This window comes from Poecilia reticulata, chromosome 9, assembly GCF_904066995.2.
Source record: "Poecilia reticulata chromosome 9, P_reticulata-male-v2, whole genome shotgun sequence".
Taxonomy (NCBI): domain Eukaryota; kingdom Metazoa; phylum Chordata; class Actinopteri; order Cyprinodontiformes; family Poeciliidae; genus Poecilia; species Poecilia reticulata.
The window spans coordinates 30,554,507-30,578,173 of NC_088838.1; the positions used below are offsets into that span (position 1 = coordinate 30,554,507).

The window sequence follows — 23,667 nt, forward strand, 5'->3', positions numbered from 1 at the left end:
CTCCCAGAGGGTAAATATTTTTGCTCAAACACTCAAATTGTTGGTTTGGCTCAGGTAGCTTCCCCGTCTGCTCCTGCCAGGTTCCATCATGCATTTTGTACACGAGTTTGCGCTTTCGCTGACAGGAGGGAAAGAACCCAGGCATGATTGTAAACATAAATACTTCAGGGCAAATATAAAGGAAGCGTAGCTGTGCACACAGACCCTGGGCTTCCAGCTGCTTGTTGACGGGCCTTTTGTCTGCTGCTGCCACCAGCAGCAGCAGCCGGTCTGCGGCTTGGCCCGGCTGCCGGGGCCGATAGCGTCGCTCGGCTATTTGTCTTCGCGCTGCCAAAGCCGACATGAAAAGCTGCGAGGAAGAAAAGCCAGATTCAGGGCTGCTCACATGTCGGAGTAAATTTAGCTAAAAGCGCAAGTTAAAGTATAAACAGTTGGTTTTGTTGTGAAGGTGACCTGTGAACTTCGTTGAACAGGTCAGTGTTTCTCAAACTTAACCCATTTGACAAACGGACCACCTAACTTGAAATAGCCAACGTCTTTAGATATTCAACCTGAAATGAAAATATTAGTTTCTTAACCCACATCCTCCTGGTGAGAAGGGTGGTGCTGTTTTGTAAACGTGAACATGTCGACTCAGGTTTTTTTTTTTACAGATTCTGAAAATGGAGTCCAAGCTTCCCAATGATGTCGAACACGTGGAAATCAAAAAAGAGGTTGTGTTGTGTTTGCATTTGTAATTTAGCAACACAATAACAGAGAGTTTTGAGTTGCGTGCAGTGCTTGCTGATTCGTGATGTTACATTACAGAGGTTTTTGAAATGACTCGTTTTCTAGACAACAACAAACATGAACTTATTCCCCAAAAATCAGTTGGGTGTTTTTAACTTTGTAATCGCTTTGGCTGTTTTTAGAAGCAGTAAAATCCCAAATGGAAGTATAAAAAAACGTCCAAAATGTAGTTCCCCTTTTTTAAAAAAAAATCAAAAACACAAACATCGAGTGAACTTTTAAGATTAAAAGCAGAATAAATCTGTAGATTTTTATAAAAGTAGGATCTCAGGCAGAGGAAGCTGCCTGGATGGGAAACATCAGGACGTCAGGAATGGCATAGAGAGTAAAACTGGAAGGTTGTTATAAAGAACATATCTACTCTAAATCGTCTGTTTTCTCCAGTGAGCATCCTGTCCTTCGGTACGTTGAGTTTTCACGGCCCTGTTGGAGCTAAATACTGTTTTCTGCTCCTAATCAGAGCACTTCTTCAGCCTGAATGTCTATTCTGTTGCAGGAGTGCAGAAGAGCTCAGGTGAACTTGAACAAAGTTTCCTGAAAAACTTTGTTCTCAGATGCAGGAGATGTCCTTGTTGGAGATAAACAGAGGAAATTGTTACATTTGCAACTCTGTAGTCCAACATAAAGCAAATAAAGGACGGAGATGTTTTATATTTGTTTCACCAGAAAATTTTTTGACTCCTTTTACAACAACAACTCATCTTAAGCATCCGATATGAAAATTATTTTGACACAAAGTGAATCTGAAATTATTTATATTTGGACTTTTATTGGGCCTAAAACAGAAAAGGAAGACAGGTAATCATTATTTTATTTTTTGCTGATTCTGTTCTCACATAATTTTACTTACAGCTTCCAACATTTTATGTTTCTCACATGAAAATCATGCAAAAAATATCTATTTATGTGTTATTGAGCTATTCAAAATGAAGCTGTATAGCGGATATCTGGTCAGAGGTTCTGGTTACCAGCCCCAGCTTGGACTAAGCAGCTGTAACTATTATCTTTAGGTGAACGTCCAGGATACAGAGGGATGGCAGAAGGTCATCTCTGGCCGAGGGGATCTAATCTTTTTATTTTATTTTATTTTCTACAGGTCAGTGCTCTGACTGCTGCAGTTTATAAATATTCTCATCTTCAACTGTCTGCATTGCAAACCCTTATAGAGCTGTGAAAAGCTAAAGTTTTGCTCTTTTGTTACCCTTAAATGTTCAAAAATATGTTTGAAAATGATTATTTTATTAATTAAGGCTAAAAATCTCACCAAAACAAACGTGATTCTCCGTCAAAGTAAGACTCTGTCATTTTAAAATCATAAATAAACTGTGATTTACTCGTTTATTGGTTACATTTCAGGCCTGATCACTCACAAGCGGTGTTTCAATTAAATATGAAATGCATTTAAAATCACATGCGAGTAATCTTGTTCATGTGACAAATGATTAAAAATCATGGCAGTGACAGATGTAAACACATGAGACTTCTTAATAATTAATCCGTGGCGCTAGCGATCATCATCCGAGATGAAAGATAAAACTGTCAAATGACAGAAACTTAACTTTTGATAAACTGAGGGAAGACAGTCGTAGTGCACAAACTGGTGTGATGCGGAACAAAAACACGTCGTCCCAAATTTTCTAAAACTTTTATTGAAAATTTACATGTTTCCATTAAGCAGATTTATTTTTGTTTTTGTAAGTGGAAATGCAGCTACTGACTGGAGGAGCCAAATTATTTAAAAACGAACTGATGCTGTTAGACCCAGATGAAATAACAGATGAGAAAGAAAGTTCTGTTCGCTAAGCCATTTCTAAAACGACCGTGCAGAACCAGAACGAAAGTTACTCCAGATTTTAGAGGTAATAACGAGGGCCGAAGAGTCGTACACTATAAAAACACAAAACCTTTCTAAGTAATTTCTGTCCAGTTAGTTCACTTCAGATAAGACAGAGCCAACTTACAAGTAACTTTTCAGCAAGATAGGAGCCTGTTTTAATTAAATGATTCTTTAATATTGATGAAAAAGTTTATAGGAAAATGTTTTATTATGAGTGAAATAATCTGCCAAAGGAACTAGGACTTTTTCATCAATATTAAAGAATTGTTGACTTAAAACAAGTTCCTTTATCTGACTGAAAAAGTTACTTATAAGTTAGTTTTGTGTTATTTCAAGTGTGCTGAGATATTTACACTAGAAACTACCAAAAGTACTTGATTTGATTTTGTGTTTTTGCAGTGTACTGACAGTTTTTTGTTTTTTATTTTCCTTGTTTGCTGCATAATCAAACCTACCCTGTAAAATGGAGAAGTTAAAATAAACCCATAAAGATGAGTGGATAAAAGCCTCCCATATTTATACAGCCTTCCATCTTAACAACGCTAATTAACTGCACTTTCTTTCTTTTCTTTTCTTTGGTCAATAAACTTCAAGGACGCACTCGGAGCAGTTTCGTCCTTGGATACGCCTCTTGCTTTGAATTTGCTTCAGAAAACCATCAGCCTTGAAGCAGTTGTGTCTTTCTTCTCTGCCAGCTGTTTTTAGAAATTTCTTCAAAGCAAATTTGTCTCCATGTTTCTGTTTGGAAGGTGAACTCAGGTAAACTGGACCAGGCTCAGGAAGAGGTTGTGTTTCTCTGAGGATGACAAAGGAAGAACAAATGCTGGTGAACCTGGAGGTTCAGACAAAAAGCTGACAGAATTTCTGCAATTATTTTTCTGTCTTTAACATAAAAAACTCTTTGACTTCTGACTCTTTTTTCTTTTTGCCCTTTTTTTTCTTGTTGCTCTTCCCTCTTTTTCAGTCTTTTTCTTTGTTCCCCTTTTTCCATTTTTATTTTTGTTACATTTTGTCTATTTTCTTTCTTTTTGTCCTCTTATACTTTATTTCCCATCCATCCATCCATTTTCTTGCACCCTTGTCCCTTAATGGGGTCGGGAGGGTTGCTGGTGCCCATCTTCAGCTAACGTTCTGGGCGAGAGGCGGGGTCACCCTGGACAGGTCGCCAGTCTGTCGCAGGGCAACACAGAGACACACAACCATAATTTAGACAGACCAATTAACCTGACAGTCATGTTTTTGGACTGTGGGAGGAAACCGGAGTACCCGGAGAAAACCCACGCATGCACAGGGAGAACATGCAAACTCCACCCAGAAAGACTGGGAATCGAACCCAGAACCTTCTTGCTGCAAGGCAACAGCTCTACCAACTGCGCCACTGTCCTTTCCTTTATTTTCCTTTTTCCTTTTTTGTTCAATTTTTTCTTGTTTTTATTCCTTTTTTATTTTTTTGTTCAATTCTTGTCTTTTTCACACAATTTTTCCTTTTTTTGTTTGTTTTGTTTATTTTCTTTCTTATTCCTTTTTCCATTCTACTTCCAATATTTGAAAGAAATTACTCTCCATGTCTCCCAAGTGGATAAAAAATTTTACACCAGTGATTTCATTTTTTTTCTGTTTTCCTGCACTGAATAACTTGAAGATGTAACAGCAGTTTATTTTTGTGTCTGCTTTCCACACATCTCTGTGTTGGTCTGTTTGTTTTTAATCAGTAGGAGCAAAAATGTAAATCTTACTTTTACTCTTGTTCTATAGGATCTAAATGCTTAAACCTTCTCTGCAGCAGAATAACTCGTATAGTTTTCTGTTAGGATGGATTTGATGTTTTGTCTTGGAGTAGCTTCCTGATTTAATTTTGATCCTAATGATTTAATCCGAGCCAAAGCAGAACTGATTCAGATTTTTTATTTAAAATTGCAGATTATTGTGTTTTATGTTAAATAAAACATTAATTTATCATCTTCTGTTTGTCCCCCGCTGTAGTTCTGCTCTTGGCTCCTCTGTGTTTATAGTTTTTGTTGCAGATATAAAACCTCCCATCCTTTTCCAGATTGCCATCCGTCCTGTTTGCGCTGCGGCGGCCCGTCGGACGCAGACTGCTCCTCCTGTTCGTCGCCGTCCAGCTTGTTTGAGGGTCGCTGCGTTCAGACATGCCCACAGGTCTTCTTCGCCCGGGACGGCCAATGCCAAGGTGAGAAACATGATTGAGCCTCGGTGCGCCACGCTGACTGTGGCATTGCCTTCCCAAGGCTTTAATTAAAGCCTCAGCTGTAAACTCTGAGCTCTAACTGGGCATTTTGAAGAGCAGAGAACTCGACAGATTGTCCACTTTTTCCACAGATGACCTCAAATCGCCAAGGTTAGAAGCTTCTCAGCGAAATGGAAACAAGTTTACTTTGAAACTTGTTTTTTCTTTACTCAGTTATGAAAACAGTTTGAGTGAAAAATGAGAGTAAAAATTGTTTATTTTATGTTCCAAGGCAAGTTTTGTGTTTATTTGGTTTTAGTTTTTGTCATGTTGAAAGTTTTCATCAACCTTTCAAATTGTTTCTCCAACATTTTTAGAGTCCAGTATTGTATTTTTATACTTTATTAAAATAAAAACCCTCTTTGAAGCAGTTTTATCATTAAAAACATCCAATTTAGATGAATAATTAGTATTTCCAATGTTGATTTTTCATCTCTGACCTGGTGGAGATAATTTTTGTCACCAGATGCTGATTGATTGATGACTTATTGATGCCAAGCGTTTGGCAATATGGGCCAAAGTCATCAAGTTGAAAGTCTTTGATGACTTTGACGTTGATTAAGGAAATATTTACATATGCAAATTAAATAACTTGCAACACTTATGACATGGGACAAAAGTTATAAGTGAACAAGTCTATCAATATTAATAAATGTAAAACTGTACAGTATCTTGAAATAAGCCAAACTAACTTACAAGTAACTTTTCAGCAACATATGGAAACTTATTTAAGTCAATAATTCTTTAATTTTGACAGAAAAAGTTCAACTGGCACATTTTTAATCTGCTAGTGGAACTAGTTTTTTTTTTCCATCAAAATTAAAGAATTATTGACTTAAACAAGCTTCCATATCTTGCTGAAAAGTTACTTGTTAATTAGTTTGGCTTATTTGAAGTGTACTAAGATATTTGCACGATAAACTAGAGAAAAATACTTGGTAAGATTTTGTGTTTTTGCAGTGCAGGAAGGTCTAAAATAAATCATTTTGTTGTTTTATCCAAACGTCGATCACCGTGTTTTTTAAAGTAAAATTTGCCGCTCAGCACCTCGTTCTCTATGCGCTAAAGATTAATCGGATGCGTTAACGATGATCTGTACTCAACCCGCCGTCTCGTTGTCCCACTGCCTCCTGTTGGGCAACAGAAACCCCATTTAGCGACATTAGGCTTGGATTAGGACAATAGCACGTTAACAACTGGAGAGAGCTCAGCAGCTTTTCTTCATTGTGTTTGTCCACCTCCTTAATGAAAATCCATTTGCTCTAATCTGTCGTCCATTACCTCAGCCTGCTCTACTGACTCTGACCTCATTTGCAGCGGTGTGACCCTCCTCCTTCCCCGTCGCACATTAAGCAGCCGGTCCTTTTAGAAAACGATGAATTTAGCTTCTTTTCTGCTGCAGAATAACATTTCTCTTAATGCTTTTTAGGCCAGCCCTGGCGTTAGTAATTGAAAAGTGCAAATGAGGAAAGATGGAGGCAGTTAAGAAGAATGTTCTGTGATTATGTTCGGTTCTGGGACGGCAGAATGAATGGGTTCTGTTTGCTTACTTCACGGTTAATTAGCTCGTTAGAGGGATTTCCTGATGAGACCGAAGTTTAAGGAAACTTTCTGGCAGTTGGGAGTTTCTTTTTTTTTTTTTTTTTTTAATAATTGAAATTTCTATATTAATTTATTCTTCATATATTTAAAGCAAGTCAGATCCCTGCAAAATGGCGGGATAGCTCATTATTTTTTAGCAGCTTAGCTGAGAGTTTTGGCTTCTTTTGCATCATCAGCTTTTCTGCTCTAATTTAAAAGTTCATAAAACAACGAGCTGCAAAAAAAAGTTTATGGGAAAAAAAGTACTTTGAAGGCTGGTTGTGACCCAATATCATACTTGGCACCGATTCTTTTGGACCACAAAAGAACCATCCTCAAACAACTGCACCTATTACTGACTTAAAAATAGGAAAAAAAAAAGAAATTTTCTGATTTCTATTCAGAAAATAGAAATCTGAATAGAATCTCTGTTTATAATTTAAACAGAGATTCTGTTTAAATTATAACTGACAAAAGTATAAACAAATAAAAATATTTATTTTAAATAATTTTATAAGGTCCAAACGGTATCAAATTCCACCAGTTTATATTTAAACAAAAATAAGATTATGCATGAAAATATGTAAATTAAATTACCAGTATTAGGCTAGATCAGCTATGTGAAAGGGTTTTCTATGGAGCTAAATTGGGGTCATAAAGTTTGTTGAAATGAAAAAAATTAAACTGAAAATAAATATTTGAAATTTTAAAAAATATATTGAAACTGAAAAAAAGAGATGTGAAACAAAAAGTTTAAAACTACTTTTGAGTTTCAAATTTTAGTTTTCAAGCCTTTTTTTTCAGTTTCAAAATAATTTTTCTGTTTTACATCTTTTTTTCAGTTTCATTTTTTTTTCTTTTGACCAGACTTTATGGCCCCAATTTATCTCTATATTGTTACTTTGCATAAAAATTAAAAAGACTAAAATCAGAACTGCCAGGACTATAAATTGTAATTCTCTGTAGGATTGATTTTTTTTTTTTTTTTTTAAACAAAGCAATAATTTCTATACATTTCTGAAGTTACAACAAAACAATTTTATTTGTGTTTACAATTTTGTTTTATCAAAACCTGCTTCTCTTTTCAATGAGCCACTGGATCTCAGTGAGACAACCTGTACATTTAAAGGTCAAATAATAAATAATTTTTTTTTTTCCAACAGATTTCCAGAAAGGAAGCAGTTTTTTTTTTTTAATGACAGCTGAATTTCTGTGAGTTTTTATCATCATCACCATCATCCGTGTCCTATTTTTCCTCAGCATGTCATCCGTCGTGCCAGACCTGCTCCGGCCCGTCCCAGGCGGACTGCACCTCCTGTCCCCCGGGGGGCGCCCTGCAGAGCGGCTACTGCACCACGGGCTGCCAGGAGGGCCGCTTCCTCAGCGCCGTCACCGCAGAGTGCCTCAGTAAGTCGCTGTTTTTATGAAATATGCAGCCAGGAGGGCTTGTTTGTGCAGCGGCACTGGACTCTACTGGGAAATTAATCTCCAGGTCTGCCAGGAGTCGAGTTTTCCTCTGCCCACCCAGCTTCGCATGATGACATACCGAGACATACCGCTTCTTCTGCAGGTTTCAACAACAGCCATGTCTGTTACATTTTAATTTTTATCTCCTCTTTCTGCTTAGTATGTTTTAATGTTTAAAGATGAAATTTCTGGTGGGAACTTTTACTTTTTGCTTGTTTTTCTTATTAATATCTTCTCGTCAAAGTCGTTAACTTTTGAACTTTAGAAGCATTTTCAATTTAGATTTAAAAAGTCTACTTAAAGGATCTAATTTGCATCAAATCTACAATTCATGAGGAATTACCTGTTTTAGCAAGAGAAATTAAGCAGCAACATTCTAACTCCAAACAGCTGCTTGGAAACCTGAATGTTGTAAATAATGTGGGAATTCTATTATAATTAGGGTTAAAATGCACCCAGTCAATTAAAATGTAGTTTATTGAAGAAATGTAGTAAATACTAAAGATTTAAAGTCGTACTGAATGATATTTGGTTTAATTAATACAGGTTTTAATGAAGGTTCACATCTTTAATTCCTACTTTTTACAGCTTTTAATCATAATTAATAAATTCATCCGCCTGTCCGTCCATCAATCAATCATGGGGTTTGATTTCTTGTAGCTGTATATTTCCTGGTTGTGAGTTAATCATCTGTTCTTGTTCGTTTTATGAAGCACGACACAGTTGAGCTGAAACTCGGTTTGATCCCAAAAAAATAGTTGCACAAGTGGGAAATCCACTGAAAATGGTCACAAATTGTGCAGCAAATGCTCAACTTAAGAGAATCTTTGATGTGACAAACAGCTGAACAAACTGTTCTTCTCTGCTGCAGAGAAGAAACGAAAGAAAGAAATGCTTTTTATTTTTAGCAAGGAGAAAAATAAATATTACATACCAGTATGAAGGGAAGTCGAATCAAAACCAGTCAGAAGGAAAAGAAAAATTATGAGGGTTTGCAGGTTTAATTACCCAACAAAAGGTTTAATCTAATTTTTATTCTTTAACTTCAAGTCAGTTTATTTTGCTGGGTTTTATTTCAGGGAATCACAATAACAATAAATAGTTCCAGAAGTTATGGCGATAAACAATAATATTGTAGTATTGAGACCATTTTCAAGTAATATGATAGTAATAATACCATAATAATGCAAGAACACATTATTAAAGATCAATAAACTTTAAATTGTAATAAACATTTAACGCTAGAAGACATTTTAAATATCCAAAATAAATGAACAAAATAACAGAAATGACAAATAAAATAAATGAAAAATAAAATTTTTTTTATACTTTCTTCAAAAAAAGAGCTATTTGCGACCAAAGCACCAGACTGAAGACTTTAGTCATAGTTTTTTCTGAATGGCAAGTCGACAACTATACACTGGTCTTTTCCAGCAGCCATTGTACAGCGCATACAGAGGTAAAACAACTTGACCGAACACGCTGGAGTAAAGCTTGGGTTGCTAAGTAACAGCCGAGCTGCGCTGGGGTTGCTAGGTAACGGCGCAGTGCCTGTCATTGCGACTTGATAATCAGGAAGTTTTTGAAACGACTTGTTTTCCAGACACCAGAAGTCATTAATTTATATGCATAAACCGTCTTTTTAAGCATTTTCAGTTGAAGTTAATTGAACCAAATAATCTGTTTTCAGTTCATAGCTGACCTATGTCGACCCCACTCTATAAAAGCCAGCCTCCAGAGAGAGAAACATTGCTTTCCTGTTGCTTCTCTGCTTGAAAATGAGCGGAAAGGCCAAATTTTTATTTATTTATGTTGGTGCTGTCACCAAAATATGCTGAAATATGCCCTTTAAATATCGTCCTTATGAAGTGCGTGGCTGTGGGACTAAATGACTTCTTGAAACATTTGGTTCTGAATGGAGGCAGAGCTCTGACCTCCAGGGATGGTTTGGGTCAGCAAACATGGATTTTTTTTAGACCTGACCTTATTAAATGTATTGTGATTCTCTGAGAAAGTCCCAGCAGTGGAAGCTCAGAGTAAGCTGAGAGACCTGCCTTATCGGGTAGCGCTGCTTTTTTTTTTTTTTTAATGTATTGATTTCCTGCTGTGGAGCAACTTTGGACTCCAGCACAAGTTTCCATAGTGATGGACTCAGACGAAGAAGAAGTGACTTTGTGAAAACTAAGACTCTAAATGGAAGTTCCCTCTCTAAGCCACTAATCCTGCTGACGCCAGATAAGCCGGTTAAACTCTTATGGTTGTTTGCAAACACGCACACTGATCTGGAATCAGCTTTGAAACAAGACTCATCTGGGCCAAAGAGGTACTCTGGTCATCATTCTTCACCTTTGTTCTGTCTAAATCTGAAAACAATAATACTTCCTGTTGAATTCTCACAAACCTTAACTTTAGAGGGTCCAGTTTGATGTAAAACTTGAGCTTTACGTCTTGTTATAATGTTATTCCCTGATCACTGAGGCTGTCACTCTGTCATCAGCTTATATGAGGGGATCCATCAGAGGCAGATGTCTCGCCGTCTGCTGTCTCTTCTCATCTTCTCTCCGTCCATCATTCTCTCACACTTCCTCTGGTTCTTCCTGTCCACCTCCATCATCGATCCCTTTAGTCTTTCTTTACCTTTAAAGAAATATTTCAGTGTTGACAAGGCAGAGCTGACTCCTTAAAATGTCCTAATTTAGCCAGTATTTTTTCAAATTTTGTGAAAAATGTGAATTTGAACCTTTTAATAAGCTTTATGGGATAGATGGCATGTCTTGATCTTCTATTGTATTTATGTTAGAGTTTGTTGATCAGTCAAGCAAAAATGGGAAATAAGAAAAAATGGAAAAATGCAAAAAAAGAACAAAAAGAAAAAAAACCAAGAAAATCAAACAAAAAAACTTCTTAAATGGACTTATTATGCAAAATTCCCCTTTTGTACATTTCTTATGCTTCCATTTGGGTTTATATTGCTTCTAAAAACAGTTTGAAAACAAATCTCACCCATTTTTGGCAATAAATTAATATTTTTTGGTGTCTGGAAAATGAGCCATTTCAAAAACCTGCAGATTGTTGAGTCACAATTGACTGGCACTCTGCTGTTACCTAGCAACCCAAACAGAACTCTGCCGGTCACCTAGCAACCCAAGCTGAGCTCCAGTAAGTTTGGTCAGCTGGTTTTACGAGAGTTTTGTCGTTGACTTACTATCCAGAAACAACTTGCTGCATTTTTGTTGGTTGTGCAGGAGGCTCCACTTCTGCTTTTCAAAGATGCAGTAAATGTTGGCCACCTCCAATTTAGCCTCATTAGTTTGTAGACGATTTTTTCAGGATGTTTGATGGTCAATATGAGAGAGGTCTTTTATTCTTGTGGGCCAGCAGTGGTTTTGACTCCATTTTCAGTTGTTGAATCATGACCTCTGACCTTTACTGAGGCCAATGGGGCCCGTAGAGCTTTAGATGCCGTTGTCACATAGGGGTAGGTGGCTGATTTTCTTTAATCAGCTAAATTATCATTTTGTTTGTGAAATTTTAACAAACAAATCAGAATTCATCACATTTTTTGTAGATTTCCTTCAAGGGAAATTTATAAAATTAAATCCCATGAAAAGGGATAAAAATGTGAATATATTTAACAAGTGTTTGACATTTTGTCTCTCCTGCTTTTAACTTGATTTTGTTACACAAATAAGTGAGACGGTGCTTCTACCCTTCCTTCAGATTTACATATGCAGCAGTTGTAGAAGAATAATTGTGCTGAATAAAAGCGCGGCTCTTTTATTAATGAGCCGCTGACAGCAGAAACCAAACGCACTGGAGCGTGTAACTTGGCAAAGCTTTTAAGTGATATTGTCAAAACCAAAACCAATCTACATTAAAAATTAAAAGCTGAAAAAAAAATTGAGGTTTCTTAATAAATCTTCCATCATTGGTTCCCAAACAAGAACTCCTCTATTTTTTAAAACTGAAGGTTTTACCTTTTGGGGCAGTGATGACAAACAAACTACCACTGTATTTTTAAAAATGTTTTAACTCTTGCTTTCTCTCAATCTATTTCTTCTCTTTTTTCCTGAATGTGTTTCGTTTGTTAAATAAAAACTGAGAAACACTTTAGATGTTTCAGAAACTTCCAATCAGAACCTTTTGGGAACAAAAAGTTTGCAGAGTTGTTAGTAACTAGTTACATTTACTCAATTACAGTTACTTGAGTAACTTTTTTGAAAAAAATTACTTTTAGCAGTATTTTTACTATGTTATACTTTTTACTTTTACTTGAGTAATTTTATTTTGAAGTATTTCTGCTCTTACTTGTGTAAAATATCTGGATTTTCTACCCACTGAATGAAAAACAAACAAGTTTTAACCAAAAATTCACCGGACACATGCACACACCTGCAGTTTCTGTTAAAGTTTAATAAGATTTGTAAAAATTTTCTTTTGCCCTATTTTGTTACTTTTTGTTTCTTATATGAAATATTGTGATTTTGGTCCTTAAAATACCAAAATTTCCACTTAAATTTATACCTTGGTCCGTCAGATGGTGTAACTTTACTTGAGTAGACTTTTTACCAAACAATTTTTTATTCTTGAGGAATTTCCTGGACGTCTACTTTTCATTTTTACCCGAGTAAAAATATGTTGAAGTAGTGCTGCTCTTAGTTGGGTGAAATTTTTGGGTACCCTGCCCACCTCTGGTTGTTTGTCGCCGTACGTAGCTTTAAATAGACGTGTCACCATGGTAACCACTTATAATAAAAACGAAATAAAGCACAAAGGCAGGTTTTTCTTTTCTCTGTGAGCCTGAAAGCGCTCCACACTGAAGATACATGGCTGGTAGCATGTTGCCGCAGTTATCTACCTGTATCAGTATCGACTCAGAGCGCTGGCGTTCTCCAGGATAATTCACTGATCAATATTGCTCCGTTTAGCTGCGATGGAGCTTTCACTTCATCAGTATTAATTGTGAGCTCCTGCCAGGGGAGCTTTTGAGCAGTTTGTGTTTTTATTACCTTGTGGAGTTTTTACACTGAGAGAAAAAGAGGAAAAATGGAAAAAAAATAAAATTATACTGCAGCAGCGCTCAGATTCCTATTTTCTGTATAGATCTGAGTCGATGTTTCTGTGTTAAAAGGAATCGTCGTGGGAAACACCATCTTAACTCTGACAACATAAATGTCTCTCAGAAATACAGATAAACTACAGCAGAGAAAAGTCTTAAAACTCAGTGTTGTGCAAAAGTTTTAAACCACCTGATATTTTTCACCAGCCGTTCAGAAAACCTTTTATTTTACTTTCTGGACTCTGGTTGCAACTTTTGGTGAATGGCACTTTAGGAATCATGTTACTGGATTAAACATACCATCTTCTGTCAAATGTGTTTCAAATGTGTTTTGCAGTGTGTTTCTCACACTGCAAAAAACAAAAAACAAAATCTTACCTAGTATCTTTTGTCTAGTTTCTACTGGAAATAAGAAAAAACTTACAAATGACTTTCAGCAAGATGTTGGAGCCTGTTTTAAGTAAATATTTCCTTAATTTTGATGAAAATGTCCTAATTCCTCTGTATGATAAATTCACCTATAGCAGGACATTTTTCCCATAGTATAAGTGAAGTAATCTGCATTTTCACCAATATTAAAGAATTTTTTACTTTAAAAAGTTACTATATTTTGCTTTAATGTTACTTGTAAGTTAGCAGAAAGCATCTTACACTGCAAAAACTGAAAAATGTACAAAGTATTTTTGGTCTGGTTATGCAAATATCTCAGTGCACTTGAAATAAAATTAAAAAAAACAACTAACTTTTCAGCAGGACATAGAGGCTTGTTTTAAGTTACTAAAAACTGAAGGGATTAATTTGCTTTTAATAAGCAAAGACATTATGTGAGAACATTGTGGCTGCAAAGAAAACAGCAGAACTTTGAAATCCCTCCAGAAAACCCTGAGAAGCCGTCTCTAAGTTCATTTCATGGGATTACGGGAGAGCCTGCCTGCTTGGATCGATGGATATTTGAAAACGAGGGATGAAAAGGGACTGAGCCCAAAGCAAAACACATCTGAGCTGAAAGAGAAATGAATGACTTCTTTAATAACTTTGGTTATAAATCCGTTTGTCAGGGCGACATGCCCAGACAAGGTGAACACACATCAGAACGGGCCACCCGGGTTCCCGCTCCGGTTATTCTCACGCCACAGTCGCTGGCATCTAACCTGCTGATCGCGTTCTGCTCTCTTACAAAATACCTTAAGAAACCAATTTGATCTTGTTTTGACTTTGCAAACTCTTAGCTAAGCAGCAAAGACACATCAGCCTCATTAAGCAACTTCCTGTGATCTATGCTGCAGATGCAGGAAACTCTGGGTAATGTCTCATAAAACGGCGCAACAGGAGAGCAGCAGCATCCGTCCTGCACATTTATAACTTCAGAATATCTTTTTATGTGCTTCAGAAATGGTAACTATGCTATAAAGAGGGACTCCGAGGGGCAAAATCAATACCATTTTAGTTTTATATTCAGTTTTAGGCTGCACAGTCAATAATCCTTGACGCCTGAGTTATCTTATCTCCGATGTGGAGCAATTTGTTCAGAGCTGTGAGAGGGATCACCTGCGGAGCGCTGGCAGCAGGAATGCTGATTCGGGTTTTGTTGCAAAGTGATATTATATGGAAAGTTTGACTGTTAGATGACATTTCAAATAATTGTTCCTCTTCCTTTTGTGTTATGTTTTCCCATCCTCAGAAAATCATTAACTCCCCAGATCAGATTCAGTTAGTTGGATAATTGAGTTCTGGAATCTTTTTACCTTAAAAGAAGCATCTTTGAATGTAGATAAATGTGAGAATGATTTTGCCGAGAAATCATTAAAAAAGACTTTGTGATTTGCAAAACTACAAAATCTGGAGGAATAAAATGGTTTTTAATGGAGGTTTATTGCTCTCTGGCGCCCCTCCTGGACAAACCACATCATTGACATTCCATTTACTGGGTTTCACCACCTTTCACAAATTAAAAAAACAATTGTATAAATGTTATTCATGATTTAATTACCGTATTTTCCGCACTATAAGGCGCACCTAAAAACCTTCAATTTCCTCAAAAGCCGACAGTGCACCTTATAATCTGGTGCGCCTTATATATGGACCAATATTGAGCCACAACAGGTCTAGCAACTACGGTAAGCAACCGCCGACTTCATTTTCGCCGTAGAAGAAGAAGCACGCGGTGCATTCTGGGATAGTTGTCAGAACGCTGGTTTGTTAATAAAGTTTGACTGACCTATCTACCTACCAACCTGATAATCAGGTCGTCTGCAGGTCATTTAGCACCAGGTTCTCCACCAACATGCTGTGCGCGAACGGAGACGGGTAACCATTGTCCGGTATCAATAGTTTATGGCACTACTCTGATAATGATAAAAGTGATGATGAAAACTATTTATTTCTACTTTTTTAGGTAACTGTATGGCTGGCAGAGCAATCATAACCCCACAAACACAAATATTGCACTTAAAATTTTTTGTAATACTCTTCTTAAGGATACCAGGTACAGAAGTGTGATTCGTATCACTAAACTGCACACAGTGACATATTTTCAAATTTATTGGTATTTGAACAAACAGTGCAGAAAATAGTAAAAATGGCAGTTCCAACATCGAATTGAATTGATTGAGACAACGATGAATCAAAATGGATATCATGATTAGAAGATTAACACATTAATGACATGATAAATGCCTGGCCTTATCATTTGGTTGTTCTTGATCACAGCTGTTGAACAAAGAAAGGAGAACTTGAACTGTTCCCTGCGGAACCCCTTAGGCTACAACAATATCTACATTCACATGACAGGTCTTGAATTTTTTTTCTTTCTTTTTATTTTGCAGATTTTCTTTTTTTAATTAAATGCGGCCGGAGCCAGACTTTTGTGTGAACGGTCTATGAGCCCAAACTGTCCCGCACGCGCAGAACAAGAATTTAGACGCAACACAGCTGCGAAATGTTTTATTGTTTATGGATCGATTTTTGAAGTTGTTGAGGAATCGGAGCTGACAGTATTGGGACAACATCATAACAAGAGGAAGAAAACACAACTAATATCAACGACCTTTTAGCCCCCAATTATGAAGCATGTCTCACGCCAATGATGTAAAAGTTGGATAAAATGCAACATGGCCGTTCTGACTGAAAACTAAACGTCCAATTTAGTTCCACATTTGGAAGTGACACAAATCGAATTTGGGCCCCTCAGGCTGCTGTGAAAAAGTCAGATATGGGCCGAATTCACCTGCCGTGTGAACGTAACCTCATTTGTAAGCTATTTCTGTTATTGCTCTATGATGCAATAACAAATATTGCTGTTACTGCTAAAAGCGCAGCGGTTTTCCATTCGCTCAGAATACATTCATCATCTCTGCCAGTATGTTTAGTCCATATAGTTGAAACCAGATATTTGCATACATTCAATAAAAAGACAAACAACTTTTTTTTTCTCACTCTCTGGAGTTAAATGAGACCAAACTTTTCTTGTTTTAGTGAGAATTACCTAAATTATTTCTATTTGTTAAATGCCAGAAAACATGTGTCTCCCTTGACTTCAGATGTTTACATACATTTGGAAAATTACTTTTGGGTTTGTTTCTTCAAGTTTCTCACAGTAGTTGCTTCACTCACACATTTTCAGATGGAGAAATGTGTGTATGTAAATATATTGTTTTATCAGTGTATTACCAGAAAACTCATTTATTTTCCAGTTTCTAACCCTTTTCCTCTCTTTTAATCTTTATTGAGTGTTTACTAAATATGTTTATTGAGCCGAAAATCCTCATGTGAAAACATGCAGGGGGAAAAATGCAAATGGCGTGAGACAATAGCATTCCCGTCTGTTCTCCAGTGGTGATTACATCTCAGATTGCTGCTTCTTGAAGACTTGACACAAAATGCAAACAGGATTTTGCCCCTCAGGGCTCGGCTGATGTGTTGGTGTAAGCAGTGTCAGTTTCTTTTAGAGGAGATATGCTCTTACTGTTCTAAATTTAGCATGGTACGGATAGCAAAGTAATGGAAATGGAGCTGCATAAAACATGAAACGCAGAGAAACTAAAAAGAAATGTCGACAAGGGTTTAGTGTTGGTTAAATTGCAGGAAAAATACATGGGAGTGTTTGTTACTTCTGTCTAAGCAGTTAATTCAGATTCTGTTGTTGGAAAAGTTAAACAATAGAGTAAAATCTTTCCTTTTGACTCCAATGCCCCCATGTGTGGCCAGTCTTTGTCGTTCTCTGTTGTCCAGAGATAAGCCGTCACCTTCAGGGGTTTTCTGCGTCTCCCTGCTGATGGTTATCTCTGCAAAGGCGAACAACTGAAAGGTCCCCACAACCCAGACGCCATAAAACCCAGATCCGATAAAACGCCTGGAGCTGTTGGCCATTGTTGAGCTAATCTCAGAGTATTCTGGTTGGATGGGCGGTACTTCTGTCTGAAGCATGTGGGTCAGCTCTTATCTGCTGTGGGAGACAATAACAAGGAGATTCAGGTTTCAGAAAGTGAAGGAGAGTGGAGCATCTAGGTTTCAAACATCTATACTAACGAGGCTCTCAGTAAGGTGGAACATGCAGCACATTTTACATCACCCCTAATCTTCTTTAGCTGCGTTTACATTAACCTTGGGTTTCTGAAAATAAATTTACTTAATGGAAACATGTCAGTTTCAAAAAAGCTGAATATAAAGTGAATAAATTGGGTTTTTTTTGGCCGTATCGAAACTGGTTGATTTCGTGAAACTCCATTGGAAATGTTTCTTTTGCATCACACAAATCATGTGACCAACAACAGGATGTTACTACTGGCGGAAATGACAAAGAAGACAACATGAAGAGGTAGAAGGATGATGGCGCAATGTCATTTTTAATGACTTGTCATGTGAACAAACTTATTCACGTGTGACTTTAATTTAGTTTCTTTTCTAACGGAAACACCATAATTACAAAATTACGTTTTTTCAAATTTAACAAAGTATCAGTAAAGTTTTGCACAGAAACAGCACAATTTAAAGACCAATTAACCTCATTAACAGTCATGTTTCTGGACTGTGGGAAGAAGCTGGATCACCTGGAGAAAACTCACTTAAGGTTTTTCCTCCAATTCAGTTTGGAGTCCGCTCCAGTTCCCGAATATAGTTTTGAACCAAGTTAACACCAAATCTGGTTCCAATATATATATATATATATATATATATATATATATATATATATATATATATATATATATATATATATATTTAAGATAAAATAAAACATCTTTGTCTATAAATATGCTCTACCTAGAATCCTTAAATTATTATTTTTAGCTAAAAATCTCCTATTCTGCAACTTGTGCTATCCATTTGGACGATATGACTGAAATAGTATCACGATATGAACGCTTCTTATCAGTTGAAATTGATAATTAATGTTAGGTTTTTACTTTTAAATATCTGAAATATAGTCAAGCTGGGGATGTGACCTTTCTTGTTTTATCCACAGCTTTCTCTCTAATTTCCCCCCTTTTATTTTATTTTTAAGCAGTTATGAATCACATCGCTGAAACCTGAAACTGCTACTGTGGAAGTTACTCCACAGGTTGTTGCTAGGAAACCAAAGAGTGAGTGAGTTGCTAGGTAACCATAGAGTGAGTGAGTTGCTAGGTAACCAGAGAGTGAGTGAGTTGCTAGGTAACCAGAGAGTGAGTCAGTTAGTTGATTCCACCAACCTAGCTTAGCCAGTATTTAAAGATTTAGCGGCTAAACCTCTGCCTACATGTCCCAGAATGCTTTGCGGTTCAGTGGAATTATTTAATATTCTATCAGACATATTTTCAGTTGTCATTGATCTCGCATTTATCGCGACACATATTGTTATTGATTTAGTGTCCAGCCCTAATATTTCTTAATCCAAAAAAACAAAGACCAGTTGTAGATATTTTTTTAGATGTAGATGCATCCTTTCCTACAAGTCATTGAACTTTCACTGAATTAATGCTATGTTATTGCATTTAATTTAAAAAAGGAATTTCATAATTTGTATCTTTCAATGTATTTCTAATACTGTGTAAAACAGACTTAAGTGGTTAAAAAAAAAATCTAAAAAAAAATGTATCTGATTTCTTGGTTAATAGTTAGAATAATCTAATAGATTACTAATATAATTGTTAGTTTTATTCCTCTTACATCCTGTAAATAAATCAATTAAAAAACTCACAAAAGGAGGACAGTAGGAAATAAAAATGCTCTTTCCTGCGTTTCCCCCCACAGAGTGCAGCTCCGACTGCCAGCGCTGCACGGCGGACCTCCAGACCGGCGTTGGCAGCGTGTGCCTGTGGTGCAAAGCGGCGAGGACGTGGCTGCTGGGCGATCACTGCGTCTCTTTCTGCCCCTCCGATCATTATGCGTGGCACGGAGCCTGCATCAGTAAGGACTCTCACTCTCCTGTCTCATTATCAAATGTAGAAAGGTCAGAGGTGCGACAGCAGCCGTTTGAATGTAAAACTGAGCTAAAATCTCATCAGAACCTCCATGTTTTATTCATCCGGCCGGTTGAAGATCTGACTGACTTGGTGGAAGTTGGTTCTCGACCCTCTTTGTTTCTGTCTTGACTCGATGACAAGAAGCAGAAGAAATGGTGAATGTTAATGAAGCTAAAAGAAATCCTCTTTGATACTCGCACGAAGGTTTTTAACACAAACCTTCCTCCAACGTATTTGTGAGAAAAGTGACATTAAATGCCCACAACAGGGACTCAAACAAACACCAACGTCTTTGGCTTTTCCGTCCGATAGATCTTGATATTTTTTAGTTGAAATATTTAATGTATGTCGTTCTTCGTATTCTTTAAACGTTCTTGGTGTGCAGCATTTTCATGCGAGCTACACTGAGTCAAAATCCTAAGAAAAGAGCAGGTTTTTGTATTTTTTCTGGAAAAGCTTAAATTGAGCAACAAATTACTAGAAATCCACCACTTTTCCCCATTTTGAACTTTTTGGAGTAAAATTAAAGGTCTCTAGTTGAAATTAAATTTTCCTTTTTGTAGAGGATGTTGCAGAAAACTGATGGTTTGTTTGTTTAGTTCAGGGTCTTAAGCATTTGATTCATTGTTATGGTGACACTCAATGATGCCGACCTCATGCTTCACTACAACAATGAGGGATTTTCTGTTTTTATCTGTTTATAATTATCGTAACATATTAGTTTGACTCAACAACAGAGGTATTTGGTCTAGTAAAACTATTTGGTCTACTAGTAGTTTTACTAGATTAAATAGTGAAATAGTACTTAATAAGACAAAACTAACTTAGAAGTAACTTTTCAGCAGGAAATCAGAGTTTGTTTTAAGTCAATAATTCCTTAATAGTTGTGAAAAAGTGTTTGTTCCTCTGGCAGATTATTTCACTTATAATATCAGAAAAATGTTTTGTTATAAGTTTAACAATCTGCAAATTAAATAAGTACTTTTAAAAATCAATATTAAGGAATTGTTGACTTACAACAAACTCTTATATCTTGCTGGAAAATTACTTGTAAGTTAGTTTGTCTTATTTCAAATGCACTAACATGTTTGCACAAGAAACAAGACCAAAAAAGCTTGGTAAGGTTTTGTGTTTTTGCAGCGTAACTTTGCAAACTGTGCTGCCATATTTAACTTTTCATGAACTTTGACTTTTAAAATGTTACCTGGGAGTTGTACGCTCTGAGTTGGAGCTTTGTCATGCTGGGATGTCCATTCCCTAACTCTTTCCAGGCTGATGAGCAGCAACAGTTGCTCCATTAAAGATAATTTGTGATGCTTTTTGTTGGCTTTGTGTTGATGCACCTGTATCCTCCGGAGCACCAAACGACCTAAACTCCTGCCTTCTGAAGATCCGTTCCCATTTAGAGTTGATAGTTTTCTCCAATCTTTCATCCTTGTCATAACCTTTTGGTTTCCCCATTATTCCCAACGGTCTTCCTCTCTATTTCGGCATTGTTCCTTGTTCTTAATCATCTTTTCATTCCAGCCTTTCAGCTCCATTCTCCTCGTCGTTATTATTGTCATCATCCTCATAATAACCATCGGTGTTCTCATCCTCCTTATACGACTGATCGTTACCCTAATTCCTCTTTATCCTCATTAGCCTCATCATCACCATCATCCCCCCTTCTTTCTCTTATGGCCCTAAATCTCATTAGCTTTGTCATCTTCATCGTCCAGGGTCATTATCATCACCATTTCCTCTGTCCTCATCCTGCGATTCAGCAGGTGAGCAGCAGAAAAGACGGGGCCGCCTTGCAGCCTCGCAGAACTGCAGCGTCTTCATGCAGATTTAAATGCAAATGTGAGGAGGAGGCTTCGGGCCGCAAAACCTCTGGAGGCTCATTTAGCCGAGCCCGAAGCAGCCGAACACCAACACACACCGTAAAGAAACAACGCTGCAGAGATAAAACGGGACAATGAACAACAGACGTGGGATTCAATGCATCTGTGGCAATATTTTATACTATGCAGCCTTTTCTTCTGCTGGTGTTGCGTCAGACTTTCTGAACTAAAGCTGCTTTCCTGAATTTTCCTGATTTTTTATTTTTTTCTTGTTCTGTGCTCAGAGATGGAAGGAGGGCGCCGAGGAGAGCGAGAGGAGTGGAAGGGCTCTTGCAATGATTATACACTTGATCGTGATTACTGATTATTATAAATATGTATTTTTAAACTCAAGAGCGTGCATTTACAAATTTATTCTAATGGGAATGTAATAATTCAGCAGCTTGGAGTGGAGATCCGTCTTTGAGTGCAAAGATTTAGACCAGCCTCGATGTTTTTTCCTGTAGGGGATTTGGTGTTGGATGGGTGCTGGGCACAGACGAACACTTCAGCAAGTTTTTCTTTGCTTTCTTTTATTAAACACAATCACTCTGTGGAAGAGTTGTTAGCTGCAATCAATGTAGCAACCATTGAATATATTTAAAGGAGACCTACTGGGCAACGTTCACATTTTGCACGTTTTCGTACTTCGACTTGGTTCCCTACTGCTTCTAAAAATCACCACAAATCGTTTTTCTTGGCAAAAACCTTTGGAATGTAACGTCACAAATCAGCAGACAATGCCCCGTTACCTGGAAACCCCAGCAGAACCACAGTCCGTTACCTGGCAACCAAAGCTGAGCTCCAGCACGTTAGGTCAGCTGGTATTTCCGCTCTATGCGCTGCAAAATGGCTGCTGGAAAAGACAAGTGTTTTGTTGTTCTCTTACCATTCAGAAACCATTTGCTGCATTCTTCTTGGTTGTGCAGGAGGCGCCAATTCTGCTTTTCAAATATGTAGGGTTGTATAATTATGCATCTGTTTCTAAACAGCCATTCTTACGTGCGAGTGTAATCGTTGAGTTGGGAGGCGTGGCCTGCAGGAGCTCATTAGGATTTAAAGGGTGAAGAGGCCCTAAAAAAAGCATAATAGGTCACTTTTAACTATTGTTGAAGTATTTCAACCAGTGTGTAGCTGTTATTGTATTTTACCTGGACTGTTTCCAAAATCTGAAAGTATGGCAACTCTGAGACGTTTGGCCCCCTGATATAAATATATGTCTTCATTTCTATATGTATTTTTTATATGTCTGTCCAGCTTTCTGTCTCCTTTTATCTGTTTTAATCTGTTTTTGTCTCTATACACCTTTAAATTTTTATGAACTCTATCTTTGTCTCTTTTTATTGAACTATAATGTATTTCTGTAAGCTCAGTCTTTAAAAAGCCTGAGTCTTAAAAGGTTTTTGAAGCTAAAATTTGATGAAAGCTTAGAGAAATCCCTGAGCATCACGTTTCTTATATTTACGTTATAACAAGACGAACCTTCATATAATCTTGTAAAGTGTTTTTGATCAAAAATGTTCCAGCTTTCTGAAAGTTTTATACGGTTAGTGCTGGACTTCTCATTTTCAGTAAACAAAAGTTTTGCTTTTTGAACTTTTAGTCAGTTATGAGTGATGTTTTATTACCCAACATATTTAGGTAATAACGTTCACATTTATGCTTTTTGCTCCAATTTCCTTAATTTTATCCTAATCGTCATTTTAATCTAATTTATTCACTATTTTCCCCAGAATGCCATCCTTCATGCGAGTCCTGCAGTGGGGCGGGGCCTCTGTCCTGTACTTCCTGTCCCGCCAAAAGCGTCCTGTTGCCCTCTGGCCTCTGCGCTGCCAGATGCCCCGTTGGTTACTATGACAACGGTCATCGGCTCTGTCAAGGTAGGAAACACCCCTGCTGATTGGTCACACTTATCTGCTGTTTGTACACCATTATTGTTTACATTTTTCTGTTTTTCCTTTTAATCTTGTTTGGGGAAAGACACATTTTTAATTTATTTTGCCATTTTCAAAATTTTAATAGTTCACCTTTTAAGGGATTTTATGAATATTTTTGATTAACTTTATTGAGAAAATGTAGTTTATATAACATAAAACATTGCAAACTTAGAGATACTTGAAGCCGGAGGCAGACGGAAGTGAATTTATTATTCATGGAGTTTTCAGCTTTCTACACAGAAATACACTTAATTTCTATATAGAAATTAAGTGGAGAAATAAGACTTAAATCAATATTAAAACGATAAATCTCGGTTGTTTCACTTTTTAAAATTGAGTTTGGTATTCTGAACTCATGTTTATGAAGAAAATAATCTGACTGTAGACATATTTTTAGAACGTTTGCCTCAATGAGTGTCAACATTGCTTATAAATTAGTCATTT

At 36.9% G+C, this 23,667-nt stretch overlaps 1 protein-coding gene across 3 annotated transcripts in view; it reads left to right on the plus strand.

Annotated features, from left to right (window-relative positions):
• The window catches only part of fras1 (Fraser extracellular matrix complex subunit 1), a 270,024-nt gene that overhangs the window by 138,315 nt on the left and 108,042 nt on the right, over window positions 1-23,667 (plus strand). For all 3 annotated transcript variants that reach the window (XM_017306806.2, XM_008417773.3, XM_081610905.1), the window contains 4 exons: window positions 4,677-4,817; window positions 7,716-7,862; window positions 19,210-19,365; window positions 23,020-23,166. In XM_017306806.2, the coding sequence (XP_017162295.2) occupies window positions 4,677-4,817; window positions 7,716-7,862; window positions 19,210-19,365; window positions 23,020-23,166 (591 nt within the window). The remainder of the gene's footprint in view (window positions 1-4,676; window positions 4,818-7,715; window positions 7,863-19,209; window positions 19,366-23,019; window positions 23,167-23,667) is intronic.